This window comes from Euprymna scolopes, chromosome 10 (genome assembly GCF_053919585.1).
Source record: "Euprymna scolopes isolate OS-2025 chromosome 10, ASM5391958v1, whole genome shotgun sequence".
Lineage (NCBI taxonomy): Eukaryota > Metazoa > Mollusca > Cephalopoda > Sepiida > Sepiolidae > Euprymna > Euprymna scolopes.
The window spans coordinates 112820361-112836954 of NC_136491.1; the positions used below are offsets into that span (position 1 = coordinate 112820361).

The window sequence follows — 16594 nt, forward strand, 5'->3', positions numbered from 1 at the left end:
CTCAATTGTTATTTACAATTTAACTTTTTTTTTTCTCACAGAGTTTGGATTATGATACAATGGAAAATGCAATTTATCATAGAGAACTTTTATCTCGGACAAAACTTGTAAGTTTTTCTTTTCTGTTTTTTATTTTTCTAAACAGTTTAAATTAGGTGGCTTTATATTTCAGTTTCTCAGGATTTATTTTTTAAAACTCTCATTCACTGCAAACAAGACATTACCATTTGGACATAAATAGCTACTATTAGGAATCGTGTCTACAGGGTCACTATAAAGGTAGTCAAGAAACGAGACGTTTGCCTGCACCACATCCAAACCTCACTATGTCGGTACAGTAGTGCTACCAGATCAGTAGCATCTGTAGTTAATGACTTCTTGACTTAAAATCCACCAAACGCTGATGTTATTGTTTTGTTTTGTTTTTTGTCCTTTCCCTTTGCAAAACTCAATCATGTCCTGCAAAGTCCAAAACAAACAAGAAAATTTTTCCTCTACAAAACAGCCAAACCAAGCACTATGAATAAATATATGAAGATATAAAGAACTTGGAGAGTAAAAATTTTTTTTCCAAAAATTATTGGATTTATCATAAAATAACCTAAAAAAAAGGTTGTTATGCCATTAAACAAAACAACCAAATAACTAAGCTTGATATTTTATGTAATTCCTTATCCTCTTTGGTTTGTTATATATATATGACAGCCTCTTTAAGAAACTTGTTTCTTATCATTGAGCACTTTCAGTTGAATTAAGTTGGTCAATTTAGCTCTTATGCATAGATCATCGTATAACGATTAGATCACTGTCTGACTGACGTGAATATTTAAAATTAAAATGTTTAAATTCAACGTTATTTCACGCGGTTAATGGTAGCCGAATGGATACGGTCTTTGCTAATCGAGCCAAAGATGGCTTGTGTTGCCGAGTTCGAATCTGTTGACTGGTGTTAATCATGACACCCTGCACTGAAGATTCCCAAAAGGATGAAACACTAGTTTCTGTAGGTATTTAATTATTATAGTAAAAAATAATTATATATATATATATATATATATATATTAGTGATGGGACGATTCCAATATTTTTTCCCTGACTTATTTAGGAGGATGAGAGAAATGGTAATGTTAGATAATAACATTAAGATATGTCTGTTGAAAGAGCTCAAACTCGTGTTTAAATCTATTCAAGGAGGACTTTATAGGGTTGACGCACTCCTTATCACTTGAGCTAGACCTAGGCAATATAATAACACCATTAAGAGGCTACACTCTTTTTTTCAACCACTTCGGACTCACCATAACTATAAACCCTGACAAAAAAAACATCAACTTTTTTAAACATTACTCTAAACTTAATGTCAGAATCATTTAGCCCCTACCATAAACCTAACCTATTTCTCTATGTCCATAAATTTTCAAACCACCAATTCGATTATAAAATCAATAGTTTCCTCTGTTTCAAACAGAATATCTAAACTATCAGCGGACAGAAAAACTTTCAACCAAAACTTTACCTTTTTCAATAATGCATTATTAAATTTGTGATACCTGAGAAGATTAAATTCACCCAAGGCACACCCCCCCCAAACCGCCTTAATTCCTTAATGGCATGAAGAATGAATCTAAATTTGTCACCCGATTTAAATAGTAATTTAAATAACCCCCCCATAACTATTAGGTCTACTCAACCAAATGATCCTTACTACTCTATTCCCTGAAACTGCCTAAGAAAGAAGAAAAATCTCTGGTTTAACCCCCCCTTTTATCAGTAACGTCTTAACTAATATACCTAAGGAATTCTTTAGAATTGTAGAAACCTCGTTTAAATACCTGCATAGATATAGCACTACTTTAAACAAAAATCGAATTAAAATATATTCCACTATGCCTAATATAGCCCAAACAATAATAGCATCTACTAATAAGAAAATTAGGATTGTTCAATCTGGCTCTACCCCCTGTACACCCACCACTAATTATAATTGCCCGAACAAACTGAACTGCCCTTTAGATAATAACTAGCTCCCCAAATCCGGCATTTTCTGAAAGTATTTATATTTTCATGATATTTCCATTTCTTGACTGGGGCATATCGTAACACATAAGTGTTACGATATGCCTCAGTCAAGAATTTCAAATTTATTCACAAATACATATCATGTTAAGCAAAAAATGTAATATGCCGGCCATGAAATGTTACAACCTAAATGGCAAGGTAGTCAAGGTTCTTTTATCAGTACCATTATGAAATAACCCAGAGCACAATTCAACAAGACAAGAAGAAATGACTGAACATAAGATTATACATATGTATTTATATATACATCAACTATTTTATTGTGCAATAAAGTTTAATAAACACAAAACAAAACATAAAATACAATGTCCCAACAGGTCAAAAGAAAATGGGTCGAATGAAGGACGTCAATAAGTTAACCAATGTCTTTTCTTTTTTATATTATACTAGCATGGCTACCTGGCGTTGTCCAGGTGGAGAGAGGTGGTATACTAAGGCTATTGAGCAACCAAGCCCCAGCCCTAAAAAAACAACTTTTCTTCAATCAAAATAGCAATGAGTACCCGTGCAAGCGCAAAAAAAAAAAATTAACTGCAAGCTCAAACCTGTAATACGAAAGAAAAAGAGGTGAAAAAAAGCTAATGCATTAGCTGTCTAGCTCACGGCGGCTTATGTGTTTTACACATACGTTGGGATCGCTATATGATGACTTGCAAAAATGTTGATGCAAAAACTGATGCCTCCTTGCAAAAAACGGCCCAGTTGACCAGCACAGAATTAATGTTTTTGGCCAATTTTTAGCTATTTGTCATCCGAGAGATGGATTTTTCTAACAATACCGATTTTGCCATGGTCCGATGCAGCTGTTGAAAGTTTTTAGGAGACATATAAGCCCACACACACACTTATTAACACATATTTTATATAATAGAAGATTACTTACACAAAGATGTTGTACCATAACCGAATCCTATCCAAAATGCTCCTCAAGTTGTTCCTAATAATCTTAACCTTCATCCAACTCTTTCTCAAGTAAATTCTCAAAACCTACCTTTATCTCCCTCCCAAATTAGTTCTCCCCAAATTGCTAACAGTCCTGGATATGACCTTAAACTATATCTGATGGTGAGGCCCCAACTTGCAGGCTTTGGGGAGTGTGGAGCCACCCTTTGTTATTGCTCTGAGGTCCACTCTGACCTGGAGTGGTAGTGCCTGTTAAGTGCCAATTATTGGTTAAATAGAAACAGACTTGAAAAAACAAATATTCTATTTAAAAAATTTTCTTCAAAATAACTGGATTTGGCATTAAATAACCTGAAAAGGGTTGATATGCCATAAAACAAACAACCAACCAACCACCCGCTAACAATAATAGTAACTATATTAACCACCCCATAAATCCTCCAGATATATTGCTGACTTCTACAACCATAACTCAAACTCAGAATATTCATAACCAAACCATTTATAGCTAATCTTAATAATGGTAATCATACAATTAGCATTCAACGAACACTCCCTAAAACCCATACCTACATTGGCTCAACCTTCATGCCTATTAAACTCCACATTTCAAACCATGTCCATTCATTTAATGAAGATAACATTACCAACAAAAAGGGCATAACACTTCATTAATTAAAAATCTTGGGATTAAAAGCATAAGCTTCTCCATTAAATGGTCAATACTCAAAATATCTAAATCCTACACTCCTGGCACCAAGTATGGACAGCTTTGTATATTGGAAGCTATAAACATTATCATCTTATCTCAAAGTTTTAACATCATTAATTTTAAAAACGAATTAATTTTAAGCTGCAAACATAGGAAAAATGCAAGTATAGCCAATTCGAAATTGCAAATCCCCCCCTCCATTTACCTCACTTTTGAGGTATTGGCTGCTAATTTTTATATCACACTGACATGTAATTTCCCATTTACTTATAACCCTTTTTTCTCCTTTATTTATCATTCTTTAAATACTATTATCCCTTCTTGCTTACTACTCCAAAATTAATTTTACTTTTCCGATTATTTCCTCCTTAACTTATTTTAATATGAATTACCATCTATCCCTCTATATCTTCACTAAAATTCACTTCCGCTTTAATCCATCACTCATTTTTATTTGCGATACACCTCTCCTTTACTTCCCGTTTGAGAACATCATATTCATTTCACCCCACTTTATTCTCTAACAAGATATGCATAAGTTTGAATGTCATACATTTTCAGTTTTTATTTTCTCAATATTTTTTTCTCAATTTTAACTCTTCTTTCATTAACGGCTGATTCCTAAATATCACATTTATCAAATGTTTTCTTAATTATAGATCCTTCTGAATCTACTTATTTATTTATTCATCTTTTACTGTTTTCTCCCTATTTCTAACATTTCTTTGCATCAAGTAACGTGACATCTCCTATTTTAGGCTTCCCCCTTTCCCATCCCTCTCATCCTAACCCCTTTTCCTCTAACTCCACCTCTCTGCCCCCTGTTTAATTCCTTTTAAGTATTTACATTAACTAGGATGACTGTAAAACTCTCCCCCCTCTGATCTTATTTAAAGAACATTTAATTCCATAGATTGAACTTTACTCCTGTTCCTCAACACATGAACTTTTCATCACTTCTCCAACCACAAATATTTTTTAAGAGATTCCAAAGGATATCTCACTGAACTCTTCTTGGATTTACTAATCGCCACACCTATTAAGGATTTTTAAATCTCACTGAATATTTGCAGCAAAAATTATTGGATATTGCTGAGTATTGTTTTTCATTTTTCCTATAAACTTTTATTTTCTTTCAAAAATTTTTTTTCTCAACCGTTTTAAAAAATTGAGCTAACCAGCAAAAAAGATTTTGCTAACATTTTTTCCTCTGAGAAGAGTTTATCTTTGAAACTCCATGGAATTAGGAACCTTTCACCTTATTTTTTCATATTCCTTGTTGTTAATAAAATATTGTATATTAAATTCTACAATATCTTAACATTTTCTACTTATATATAATTACTAGCAGAGGTACCCAGCATTTCTCGGGTGTTTGGAGGTGTATGTGTGTGTTGGAGGGGAGCGGTTAGATCAAAACAATCCTGTTTAAAAAAAAAAAAAAAAGGTTGGCCGGGTGTTTGGAGGTGTAAAAGAAAAAGAAAAAATTTTAGTAGGAAGGTAGGCTCGAACCCGAAGCCTTAACGCGAAGGTGGAAACGAAAGGAAAAACCCCCAAACACCTAACCATCTCGGCCACGAGGGGAGAAGAAAAGCTGTCTAAATTTAAGGTTTATAAAGTGAAATTGACAGGTGCGAGAAAGTTAAATCGCGTGATGTTTGACCTTAAGATCAAACATGACGCGATTTGTACTGCAAGCCAGTTTCTGTTTCTCCTGCCCCATCATTCACTTTTTTATACTGAAAAGTGTAACGAAGATGCGGCAATTGGAAAAGATCTAAAAAATAGCGTGTAAAAGTCAGGCAAATTAAAAATAGATGTGACTCCCGGTCATAACTCGTAGATTTAGACATTATATAAAAAGTTTTAAGGAGTGAGCTGACCGAGAAACATGGCGAAAAAAGCCTTTGGCAGACATACAGAAAAAATGCACACACACACACACACTAACACACATTTTGCCTTTTATATATGGAGATAATATATAATATTCCGATTCTGATAAAATTATCAATTTCAATCTATATAAAAGGCAAAATGTGTGTGTTTGTATGTCTTGCAAAAACTTTCGACAGAGGCAACGGATTTTCACGAGATCGGTCTCATTTTGAAGCTCGAACCTTCGAACGACAAATATAAAAGTTGGCTAAAAACATTAATTCCTTCACCCTCAATAGGACACTTTTCTACAGGGAGGGGTAGCAAAAAATCGTTCCTTCCTGACAATTTAGCCATATACACATGCGCAAAAACAGTCTTTCTTGAATTAGTTTAAATATAAAAAACAACTCGGTTAATGTGACGCGATAATAGCTCAGTCGGTTAAGTAGCAACATCGTTATCACACATTTTGCCTTTTATATGTAGATTGCACATTCAAGCCGAGATGTAAGTTTTTTTTTTATTTTTATTTTTTCAATTTTAATATTGAAACAGGGTTATTTATGCCATTTTTCAGTTCTTTATTTTTTTTCCATCATGTTTGTTGGTTTTTTTGTTTGTTTTTGCTTTTCCGATTTTTAAAAAAAAGTTTTAACATCATTCGCTTACATATTCGTTTTTATTATTTTTTTCCCATCACTTTTGCTGGGTTTTTTTTTGTTTTTATTTTTCAGATAGTTTTAAGTTTTAACATCGTTTTTTGTTTTTTTTTTGTTTTTTTTTTGTTTTTTTTAATAATATTTAAACAGTTATTACGTTCGCTTATTCTTTATTTTCCATTTTGTTTTGATTTCTCCCCCCCACACACACACACACCGCCAAACACCCGGGCAACGCCGGGTATCCTCGCTAGTTCTTTATAAATCTCTAAATATAGATGTATTTTCCCCAATTACCATAAAAACACACATTAAATGTGCAGATATTTCCTCAAACGTAAAAACAAACTTGTGGGAGAAGGCATATAAATTGTTAGTTTTACTGTTTGTTTAAAATCAATAAATGTTTATTTTATTATTACTCCCGACAGTAGAAGATTTCGTTTCAAACAAAATAAAAAAAAAAAAAGACAAAAGAATCGTCTTTTGGCATTGGAAAATGGGCACAATTTTTTCTAATTCTCGATTCTGATTAATCGTCCCAACACTAATATAATATATATTGCTATATACATCCGTTTGGAATTCTGCACTTGCTGGACAGTTTTGTCCTTGACACTTCTAAGTATAGCCAACAAAAAAGTAATTGTTGTTTAGAACTAGCTAACATACCCACCTTAATATACTACACTGGAAAAATATGTATTAGAAAACACTTTGACTTTTAATCTCTAAATTTTGTGTGACGTTTTTGGAAAGCTTTTGGGAATTTTGAACTGAAGCCTTTATTTATTTTATTGGGAACTAGCCTGGATACCCGGCGTTGCCCGGGTGTTTGGAGGTGTGTGTTAGCCCCACCCCCAAATAAAGAGTGGTAGTAGGCAAGCAGGCTCGAACCCGTGACGCGAAGGCGGAAAAGAAAGCAAAAGAAAATCAGACATCTTAGCCGATGTCTCCATGACGCGACCGGAAATCAAAAACGTTGAAATTAGCCAAAGTCAATCCAACAGTGATGATGACTTGCTAAAATGTTGGCGAAAAAATCGACCTCCTCCTTGTACAAAACGGCCAAGTTTAGAGTGAAGGAATTAATGTTTTTGGCCAATTTTCCGATATTTGTTGTCAGACGTTGAGCTTCAAAATGATACCAATCTTGTCAGGATCCGTCGCCTCTGTTGAAAGTATTTGTGAGACAGACATACGTACGTAGATACATACATACATACATATATATATATTTAAACACAGGTAGGATTTATATAATAGATAACGTTGCTCTTTATTATCCTCATCTTTCTTAGATGTTGTTTTCACGACGTTTCGGCCAACTATTTCTCTGGACTTCGTCAGGTGGTAATCATGACGGGATAGGAACTTTGAATCTCCCAACTGCATTCTCAGCAATTACTGCCATCCATAGTTGTTGTCGTCTCGCCACATTTTTTGGCCGGCTTTGGGTAGGATTGTAACCGCTATCTTCAGATAATTCTCACCTGGAACTGTAGAGATTCAACGTCTCTATCCACTGTGCCATGGGCCTTGAAGGGCGATCAAGGTTGGATTATTTTGGTCTTAAAAATCCACATTTATTTATTATCTGATCTTCCATGGTCGAGTCCGTACCCAATGGTGTGTATATATATATATATATATATATAATTTTTAATTGAAATTCATTATTAAGATGAGTATTATGTATCAATTTATTTATTGTGGACTATCATTCTCATCTTTTTTAGTTGTTGTTTTCATGACGTTTCAGCCAATTATACTTCTGGGCTTCATCAGGTAGGAACTCCGAATCTCCTAACTGCATTCTCAGCAATTACTGCCATCCATAGTTGTTGTTGTCTCACCATGTTTTTTGGCCAAGTAAGCCTCTGGCAAAAAATGTGAGACAGCAACAACTATGGATGGCATTAATTGCTGAAAATGCAGTTAGGAGATTAGGAGTTCCTATCCCATCATGGTTACCACCTGATGAAGGCTAGAGGAATAGTTGACCTAAACGTTGTGAAAATAACATGTAAGAAAGATGAGGATAATAGTCCGCAATAAATAAATTAATAATACTCATCTCAATAATGAATTCTAATTGATGGCAGATAGTATATGATTGTTTTATACATCTTCTATTGCTTCTAATATTACTAGAGTACCCTCAATAAAATTAATACCCAAGCTCTAATCGTTATTTCTCTAATATATTTTCTCCAGTACTACATTCATACTTAATATATCGATTTAAATAGTTTCACTATACCTATTCCTCAAATTATATTGGAAATTATCCAACTTAAGAGTCCCAATAATATAATTTAAATTACATACTTTCAAAGATATATAAAATGCTAAGAAGAACTGGCATTTTTATAAGGGTTATTAAGTTAAAAAAAAATACACTATGTAATTGTTACACTAGATAAAATTTAATTCTCCTTTATATTTTAAGCAATAAATACGCTACAACTGAGAAACAAAATTAAGCAAGAAATCATGGGTATTATATTTTGGTATCAATGAACACCGACACATCTCAATTCCAATGTTCTCTCTTAACTGTCAAAAACTCAACTTTCTGTCTTCAGTTCGTGCTTCTTAGTTGTTATTCTCATCTATGATATAAATCTCACCTGTCTGTTTAAATGTACGTATGTCTCCCTAAAACTTTCGACAGAGGCTACGGATTTGCACAGGATTGGTATTGTTTTGAAGTTTGACCCTTCGGATGACAAATATCGAAGAATTGGCTAAAAACCATTAATTCCTTCATCCTCAACTGGGCACTTTTCTACAAGGAGGAGTCGCTTTTTTCACCGCTATTTTCGAAAGTCATCCCCTCTTATCGATTGACTAGCCTTAATTTAAATCTTCGCCACTTCCAGTTTGGAAATGGACATACCAGCAAAGATGTCACTTTTTTTTTTTTTCACGTTCTTTACCTCCTACCACCATTTTTTTTTTTTTTTTTTTTCTCAATAGACACCTTCAAACGCCCGGGCAACGCCGGGCACCCAGGCCAGTACGTAAATAAATGGTACTTATAAAAAAAATTTAAGTACAAACTCTACTTTTTTTTCTTTCCAACATGCAAAAGAGTCCACATGCTTTGAAGTTGCTAACCTTTCATTTTGTTCTCCATTGATACTGTAGGCAACATTTAATCCTCCTTTATATTTTAAACCAATTACAGTCATAATGAGGAGAAAGATGAAGAGTACTTTTATTTGTTCTAATCCATGAGCACATATTATTTTGTGTTTGTCTGGCTACCAATTATTTAGCAAATCTCATCTTCCTTCTTTGATGACATTTTTCCTCATCCAATTTCATTTGCTATATTTTTCTGTTTCCACATTTAGCTGTTTTGATTTTTAAACCTGCCAAACAGTTCTGTCGCTACATGTCCAGCTCCATCACTGGCAAAAGTATATGATGCCCGGAAAGCTTCCACATGGGAGACAGATTTGTGTGAAAGTACCTCTTGGGTTGCGTCCAACAAAAAAGAGAATCAATTAGATCCACAAAGTGAATCATGTGATTCTTTTTATTTGTATAGTGGTTATAATCATTGAAGACGGTGCAAACTCTTAACATTAACCTTTGCTAACAACAAGAGAAACTCAACATTTATGGATTCAACAGAATGACTAACAAAATTCTGCTTTTCTTTTTTTTTTTACAAGGGAGTCATTTATTAAGGCCCGGAGATCACTCAAGGATAAGGGTTAATGAGTATACAGTAGCAATTGTTAGGAGTGGAAATTGGGTATAACTTGATTAAGGGGACAGCTCAACAGGAACATGTTAACATTGGACTTGAAAGCAACCATGTTGTAGTCCGCTGGAAAGCAGGCCAGTGCAATGTGGTTCCATAGGCAAACAGTTCTAGGAAAGAAGCTTTGTTCATGAAATATGCATTTAGATTTAGGCAAAGATAGAGTGGAGGAAATTGTTGATAGTAGTTGTAGCTAGTCGAGTGTCTTTTGTAAAAGTTTAGCAAGGGGAGACCATAGATTGTAGCTCGCAACATCGCTTCTGTGAGAAAGAGATTGCAGGGAAGAAAAAAGGGTATCACCTACTAGGTTTTGAAGCCGGCCTTGAATTCTGTCAAGGCTGGATAGGATACTCCAAGCAGCTCCTGCCCAGACGTGGCAACAGTACACCATCCTAGGACATACTTGGTTCTTATACAGGTAGAGGATTGCATCAACAGTGAGATATCTACTGGACCAGTAGAACAATCCAATAATTTTGGCAATGGATTTTATGTAAGGCAATTGTGTTATTAAGGCCCGGAGATAACTTGCTTTATGTATGCGTCCATCCAAACTGACATGCACTACAAAAGTTGAATGTTTCTGTCAAAGAATGTGCCACAGAGTGAAACATGAATATTTTAGACACCAAGTTGCCACAAACTACCATATAAATATGAAGGAAATCGTTTTTAATGTGAAGGTAGACCCATCAGTCAATTTTATTATCCGGCTTTTAAAACTGTCATGCGCATTAAGCATTGTCCAATGCCCACCAAATCCTCTTGAAATTCGATGCCTCTTAAAAATATCTGACTTTTCTCCTTTTAATTGTCCAGGTACTTTTTTTACCTTAAAAAACATTTAAAAAAAAACATTTTTAAACTGTCCATACTGTCCTCCAATGACACTGGTATGCAATGTTTCACACTCATTTGAGTCTGTATGTATTCTGAGGTCAAGATGTATTTGTAATTTAATAAAAATTAATGGAGAATTGAAAAAAGTATAAGATCAATTTTTATTTTTAATAAAAAAAATTCTAGGCAATCTTCTATTCAATCATTTTCTTTCTGATTTTTTTTTTTTTTTTTTTGTGGTGGGAGGAGAAGTACTTGTTTCTGCTACTTGAAATGAGATTTTCACTTGTGACTAATCTCCTCTCCTATATAATAACATGACTGCTGAAATTCCCTCCGGACCAAAGTATCAGGTTTGCAACAACAGATGACACATACAAATTCATTACATCTACTCTTATAGGCACTGTCTTATTTACCTTTCGACCACCATTTTAGACATAGTCAATCGTGATAATAAAATGCTACATTACATCCTATGAGCAACATCATCACAATTACAACATCTCCAGAGGAAAGTCACTATTTTTCTCTAAGCATTTAGCCCTCCCACTCCTACCAGTTGTCACCGGGACCAATTCTACTTTTTCTAACGATAATGTGATTACACCACTCATAACTGGTTATTACATGCATAGACATAACAATCTTTCCATTTTTCCATTCATAAATGTTTCTCTGGCCTAATTCTGCCCATTCTGATTGGCTGATCTCTGAAAATTCTCAAATTCTGGATTACAATTCTCCCCTTTATAAACTAACAGCTACTAAAATTGAAATATGGCGTCACTACAAGATGTACCCAATACAAAAAACAGATCTTCTTTTCTTAAATAAATTACCATAAACATTATTAAATGTAACTATACATTACTGTATTCCTATTTTCCCCCCATCCAAAACAATACATTTATTTTTACTTTTTTTCCATCACAACAACTACGATTTCTACATCAGAACCATAAACACACTTATAGAAATGTTACCCACATTTAAAGCATTTTATATATTTTGAAATTTTAGAATTATGTATATAAATACATTTAGCAGATTAGATACAATGTATTTCTTTTGTTATTAACAGATTTGTCTATAAAAAAAAAATTATGCTTTGCTTTTTTTTCTATCATGATGATTACGGCGACGATTTCTATGTCAAAAACAAAAACAAACTTATAGAAATGTTGAAGTGTGGCCTATGTTTTGAAGTTTATGAATTACATACATAAATATGTTTAACAGACTAGAAACAACACATTTTTATTATTATTAATAGATTTGTATATGTAAAAAAAATTGTTTTACTTTTTTCCATCACAACGATTTCTATGTCAAAAACATAAATAAACTTATAGAAACGTTACCCGCATTTGAAGCGTTTCAAATATTTTGAAATTTCAGAATTATGTATATAAATACGTTTAGGAGGCTGGAAATAGCTCACTTATTTTTTTTTTCTTTATTATTAACAGATTTGTTTATATAAAACAAATATGCATTGTTTATCAGTCAATTTTATTATCCAACTTTTAAAACTGTCAAAAGATACACATTAAGCATTGTCCAATGTCCACCAAATCCTCTTGAAATACGATGCCTCTTAAAAACATCTGACTTTTCTTTTAATTTTTCAAGTATTTTTTTTTTTTACCTTAAAATCATTAAAAAAAAAATTTTTTTAAACTGTCCATACTGTCCTCCAATAACACTGGTATGCAATGTTTCAAACTGATTTGAGTCTGTATGTATTCTGAAAAATATATCACATTTTTTTATTAACAGATTTTTTTATAAAAAAAAATAGTGTTTATAACCTTCTAAACGTATTTATATAGGCAATTCTTAAATTATAAACAAACCTAGTTTCTCGCCATTAAACACACTGGGTACATTGGTGATGTTCTCATTTACTTGCCTCCCCACAAGGACAGAGTTACACACAAGATCAGTCTTTAATGTGGGGAACAAAAACAAATTTAGCACACTACGTTTACATTGATTTTCCAAACAGTCACATTGCATATATCTTTATATATTGACCATTTTGGCTCTCAAATATTTGTCTTTTATATTAGGATATATCATCACAAAAAAACAAAGTACAAACAAAAAAAATCACTTTAATATATAAATATATATGAAATATGCCCATACATCACCACGGTACATTCATTTTCATTAGGGGCACCAGTGTCAGCAATTATATTGGGTGGGCAGTGGCTCCAAATAACAACTGTACTTAAATTGTTTTTGTTTTTTTTTTTGGGGGGGGGGGTTACAGGGGGGTGGCATACTTCCACTGGGCAATGCCAGTACATGGGTCCTGCTAGTACTATATTAATATTAAACAAGTCCTATTTTCATTTTGTAATGTTTTTGTTTATTTTTATATACTCTTTATATATTTTCTGACTTAAATACAAATTCCTACAGATACTACACTTGTATCCTAGCCTCAAGGCCAGAAATAACCTAGTCAGAAGTATGTTTAATTAATAACAAGTTCACTGTTTAATAGGATTGATCAATATTCAATATTTTTGAAGATCAAAATTGTTGTGTTGAGAAAGTTGAATATTTGTCAATGATGAGTAGTCATCATCACTTCTGGAAGAGAAAACCCTCCTTTGCTTCATTCTACCTTGTTCTGCTCCTGGAGCTAGGCTTGGCCATATTCTAATGGGACAGAGATCTACCAGCTCAAATATGACAACAGTATTCCATACATAGTCTGATAGTTACTTTCTTTGAATGATTATTACAGGAAGTGGAGACTGTGATTATATCAGGTTTTTTACTTCTAAATCCTAATGAACATATCTTTGCTCAAACAAAAATTTATTGATCTAAATAAACACCATAAGAATGAATACACTTTTGTCAACGCAAAACAAGTGTATTTATGCCAGTAACATAAAAATCTTGTATTCTGGTGGTGGTGAAGTCGCTGAAGGTGTTTTTGATATCACTTAGTTTTTTTTTTAAGCCTTTCTCACAAAGAAAAGTGTCGAGATGCTTAAAAAAAATTGGTAAATGGTAGGTGAGAGGTCTGTAGAATATGGCAGATGAGGCAATTTCGTAGCCCAATTCGTTCAACTTCTCCAGGGTCGGTTTAGCAAGGTGCGGTTGGGCATTGTCATGGAGGAGAATTGGGCCTTATCTGTTGATGAATGTTGGGTGTTGTTGTCGAAGTTTCTGATGCATTTCATCCATTTGTTAACAGTACTTCTCAGCCATAATGGTTTCGCCTGCATTCAAAAAAACTAATGGATGAGACCAGTTAGTATGACCTTCTTTTGGTGCAACTCCGGTTTCAGGAAGTGTTGTGAGGCTTAATCAGCATCTAACCACTGTACTGAGCATTACTGGTTGTTGTAAAGAACTCCCTTTTCATCGCAAGTCACAACCCAGTCGAGAAACAGGTCGTTTTTGTTGCGTAAAAGAAGGGAAGATGACACTTTATAATGGCATTTCTTTTGGTTGGCCTTCAATTCACGAGGCACCCATTTATCAAGTTTTTTTGTCTTTTCCAATTGAAAATCGAAATTGAAAATCGTATATGTCATGCCTAATTCACAAGCAAGTCCTCGAACAGTTGTGTGTGGATTGGCTTTGACTAAGGCTTTTAATTGCTCGTTGTCAACATCCAATGGCTAGTCACTACAGAATTTCTTACACCACCATTGTGCTGGGTCAAATGCTTCGTTGATTTTGCAAGCTGTTTCACAAGCTTTTCAGCCTAGCTTGAATTGAAATAAGAAAATTGTGTGAATTTGCTTTTCTTCTATCTTGTATTCAACGTTCTGAAAAGAAGACATAATTGTTTCAAAACGATTGTAATTTAAACAATTAGATAGAATGAAAAATTCTCTTTAACATGATATATAAAGGTACTAGCGGGGGTACCCGGCGTTGCCCGAGTGTTTGTTTCCGGGACGGGGGGGGAGTTTTAAAAAATGTTATGGTAGGTAAGTAGGAAGGATCAAACCCGGAATCATGAGTAAAAGTAGGAAAATAAAGTGTGAAAAAAAAAAAAAAAAAAAAAAAAAAAAAAAACATCTGCAACGTTAACAGTTCGGCCACCAAGAAAAGTCCATTCCAGTTGTTTAGGAAAAAAAAAAAAAAAAAAAAAAACGACTACGGTAAGTCGGCGCAGCCGTGAAAATATAATGTGAATTGTCCAGCACGCTAACCACTACGCCACAGAGCACTGCAGCTTAGTTTAGTGATTTTAAATAACTTCACATGAAAGAACTACGAAGCCAAACCGGTGTTCTCTTCTCAACTGTTCCTTGTGAACGATCCCCAAACGGTGTTAAGTGGTGGCAGGGGTAGGAGGAATTTATTAGAGAGAAAATATTTTACCACTTCCATTGATCTTAACCGATTTTGGCCGTGACTTCTCAACAGAAAAAGTATAGAAATCTAAGATTATCGAGGAATTTGAGAAATAATTAAAACCTGCCAATTTCCTTTAATCTTTTCAACCAGCTCTTGTGGATTTTTTTAAATCGCATAGTTTTTTTTCCATAGCATATCTTGGATGTATAATTCCATAGAATCTTGGTGTGCTAATCTGTTTTTCTGTGCAGTCAGTTGTCTGTCCAGTAGTCACTCGGTATTTTCCTATATTATCACCTGGAATATTTCCTGAGAAGAAAATGTAAAAAATGTCAGGACTGCATTTTTTTTTTTTTTTTTTTTGTGAATTGAAAAAAAGAAAAAACCTTTTTGTCTTTACCTCTTCTTTTTAGTGGAATATCTACATTGGTATGGTCCGTTGGTGTATCATGTTCCTGATTGGCGTCATTACAGGTCTTATTGCTTGCCTTATAGACTATGGAGTGTCAAAAGCATCTGAAGTGAAATATGCACTCATCAAAAACAATATCCTTTTATTTGATGGACTCAATAGAGTTTAAATTGGATCTATTGTATTCATTTTTGCACTAATATTATTATGAAAGGTATAAACCCCTAAATTCCCTCCATACATGTGGATTATTTGCAACATTAAATAATCGCCAAAATGTATATGCCTTAAAACTAAACAAATTATATATATATAGAGAGTGATTGAAAAGTAACTCTCTATTTTAAAATACATCTTCAAGTTCTTCTAAATTTCTGGGTTTGGTTGAGTAGACTTGCTCTTTCAGCCGATCCCCCCCCCCCAAAAAAAAAATGTTGCCAGAATTCAGGACTTCTGGCTAGCCATTTGTGCAGACTGCGGTATTCCATCCATCTTCCAGAAAATTTGGCATTCGGCCATTCATGAACAACAACAGCTGACTACAATATGGGTGTCTTCAAGTCTAACGTAAATAAGTTCTTGATGAGCTGTTCAACTTAAGTTAACAAATTTACTGAATTTCCATTACTAATGGTTACTATATTGTCCAATTGACTACTGTACACTCTTAGCCCTTATCCTCGAGTGGTCTCTGGGCCTTCTCTGGGCCTTGATAAGTGGTTATGCCTATGTAAAAAAAAAAATAGCAAAGTGTGGAGGTACGTCACTATGTTGAGAGATGAAATTTTGCCAATTATTAGGGCTTGAGACGATATTGAAAATTTGAATTTTATGCAAGATGCAGCTCCTCCACACAGGCGAATACGTGAAGTTATGACTACCATTCTGCAAAAGTTTCAGTTGATGCGATTCCTGGTCGACTTGAAAAGCTGATGGTGAACGAAGGCACCTATATTGAATTTTAAATAAAAGTTCATGCATTATACTTT

At 33.9% G+C, this 16594-nt stretch overlaps 1 protein-coding gene across 1 annotated transcript in view; it reads left to right on the plus strand.

The window, feature by feature from the left end:
* LOC145286220 (H(+)/Cl(-) exchange transporter 7-like) overlaps nt 1-16594 on the plus strand; it is a 142048-nt gene that overhangs the window by 24697 nt on the left and 100757 nt on the right. The window contains exons 4-6 of the mRNA XM_080135028.1: nt 42-107; nt 6062-6082; nt 15607-15739. Of these exons, the coding sequence (XP_079991154.1) occupies nt 42-107; nt 6062-6082; nt 15607-15739 (220 nt within the window). The remainder of the gene's footprint in view (nt 1-41; nt 108-6061; nt 6083-15606; nt 15740-16594) is intronic.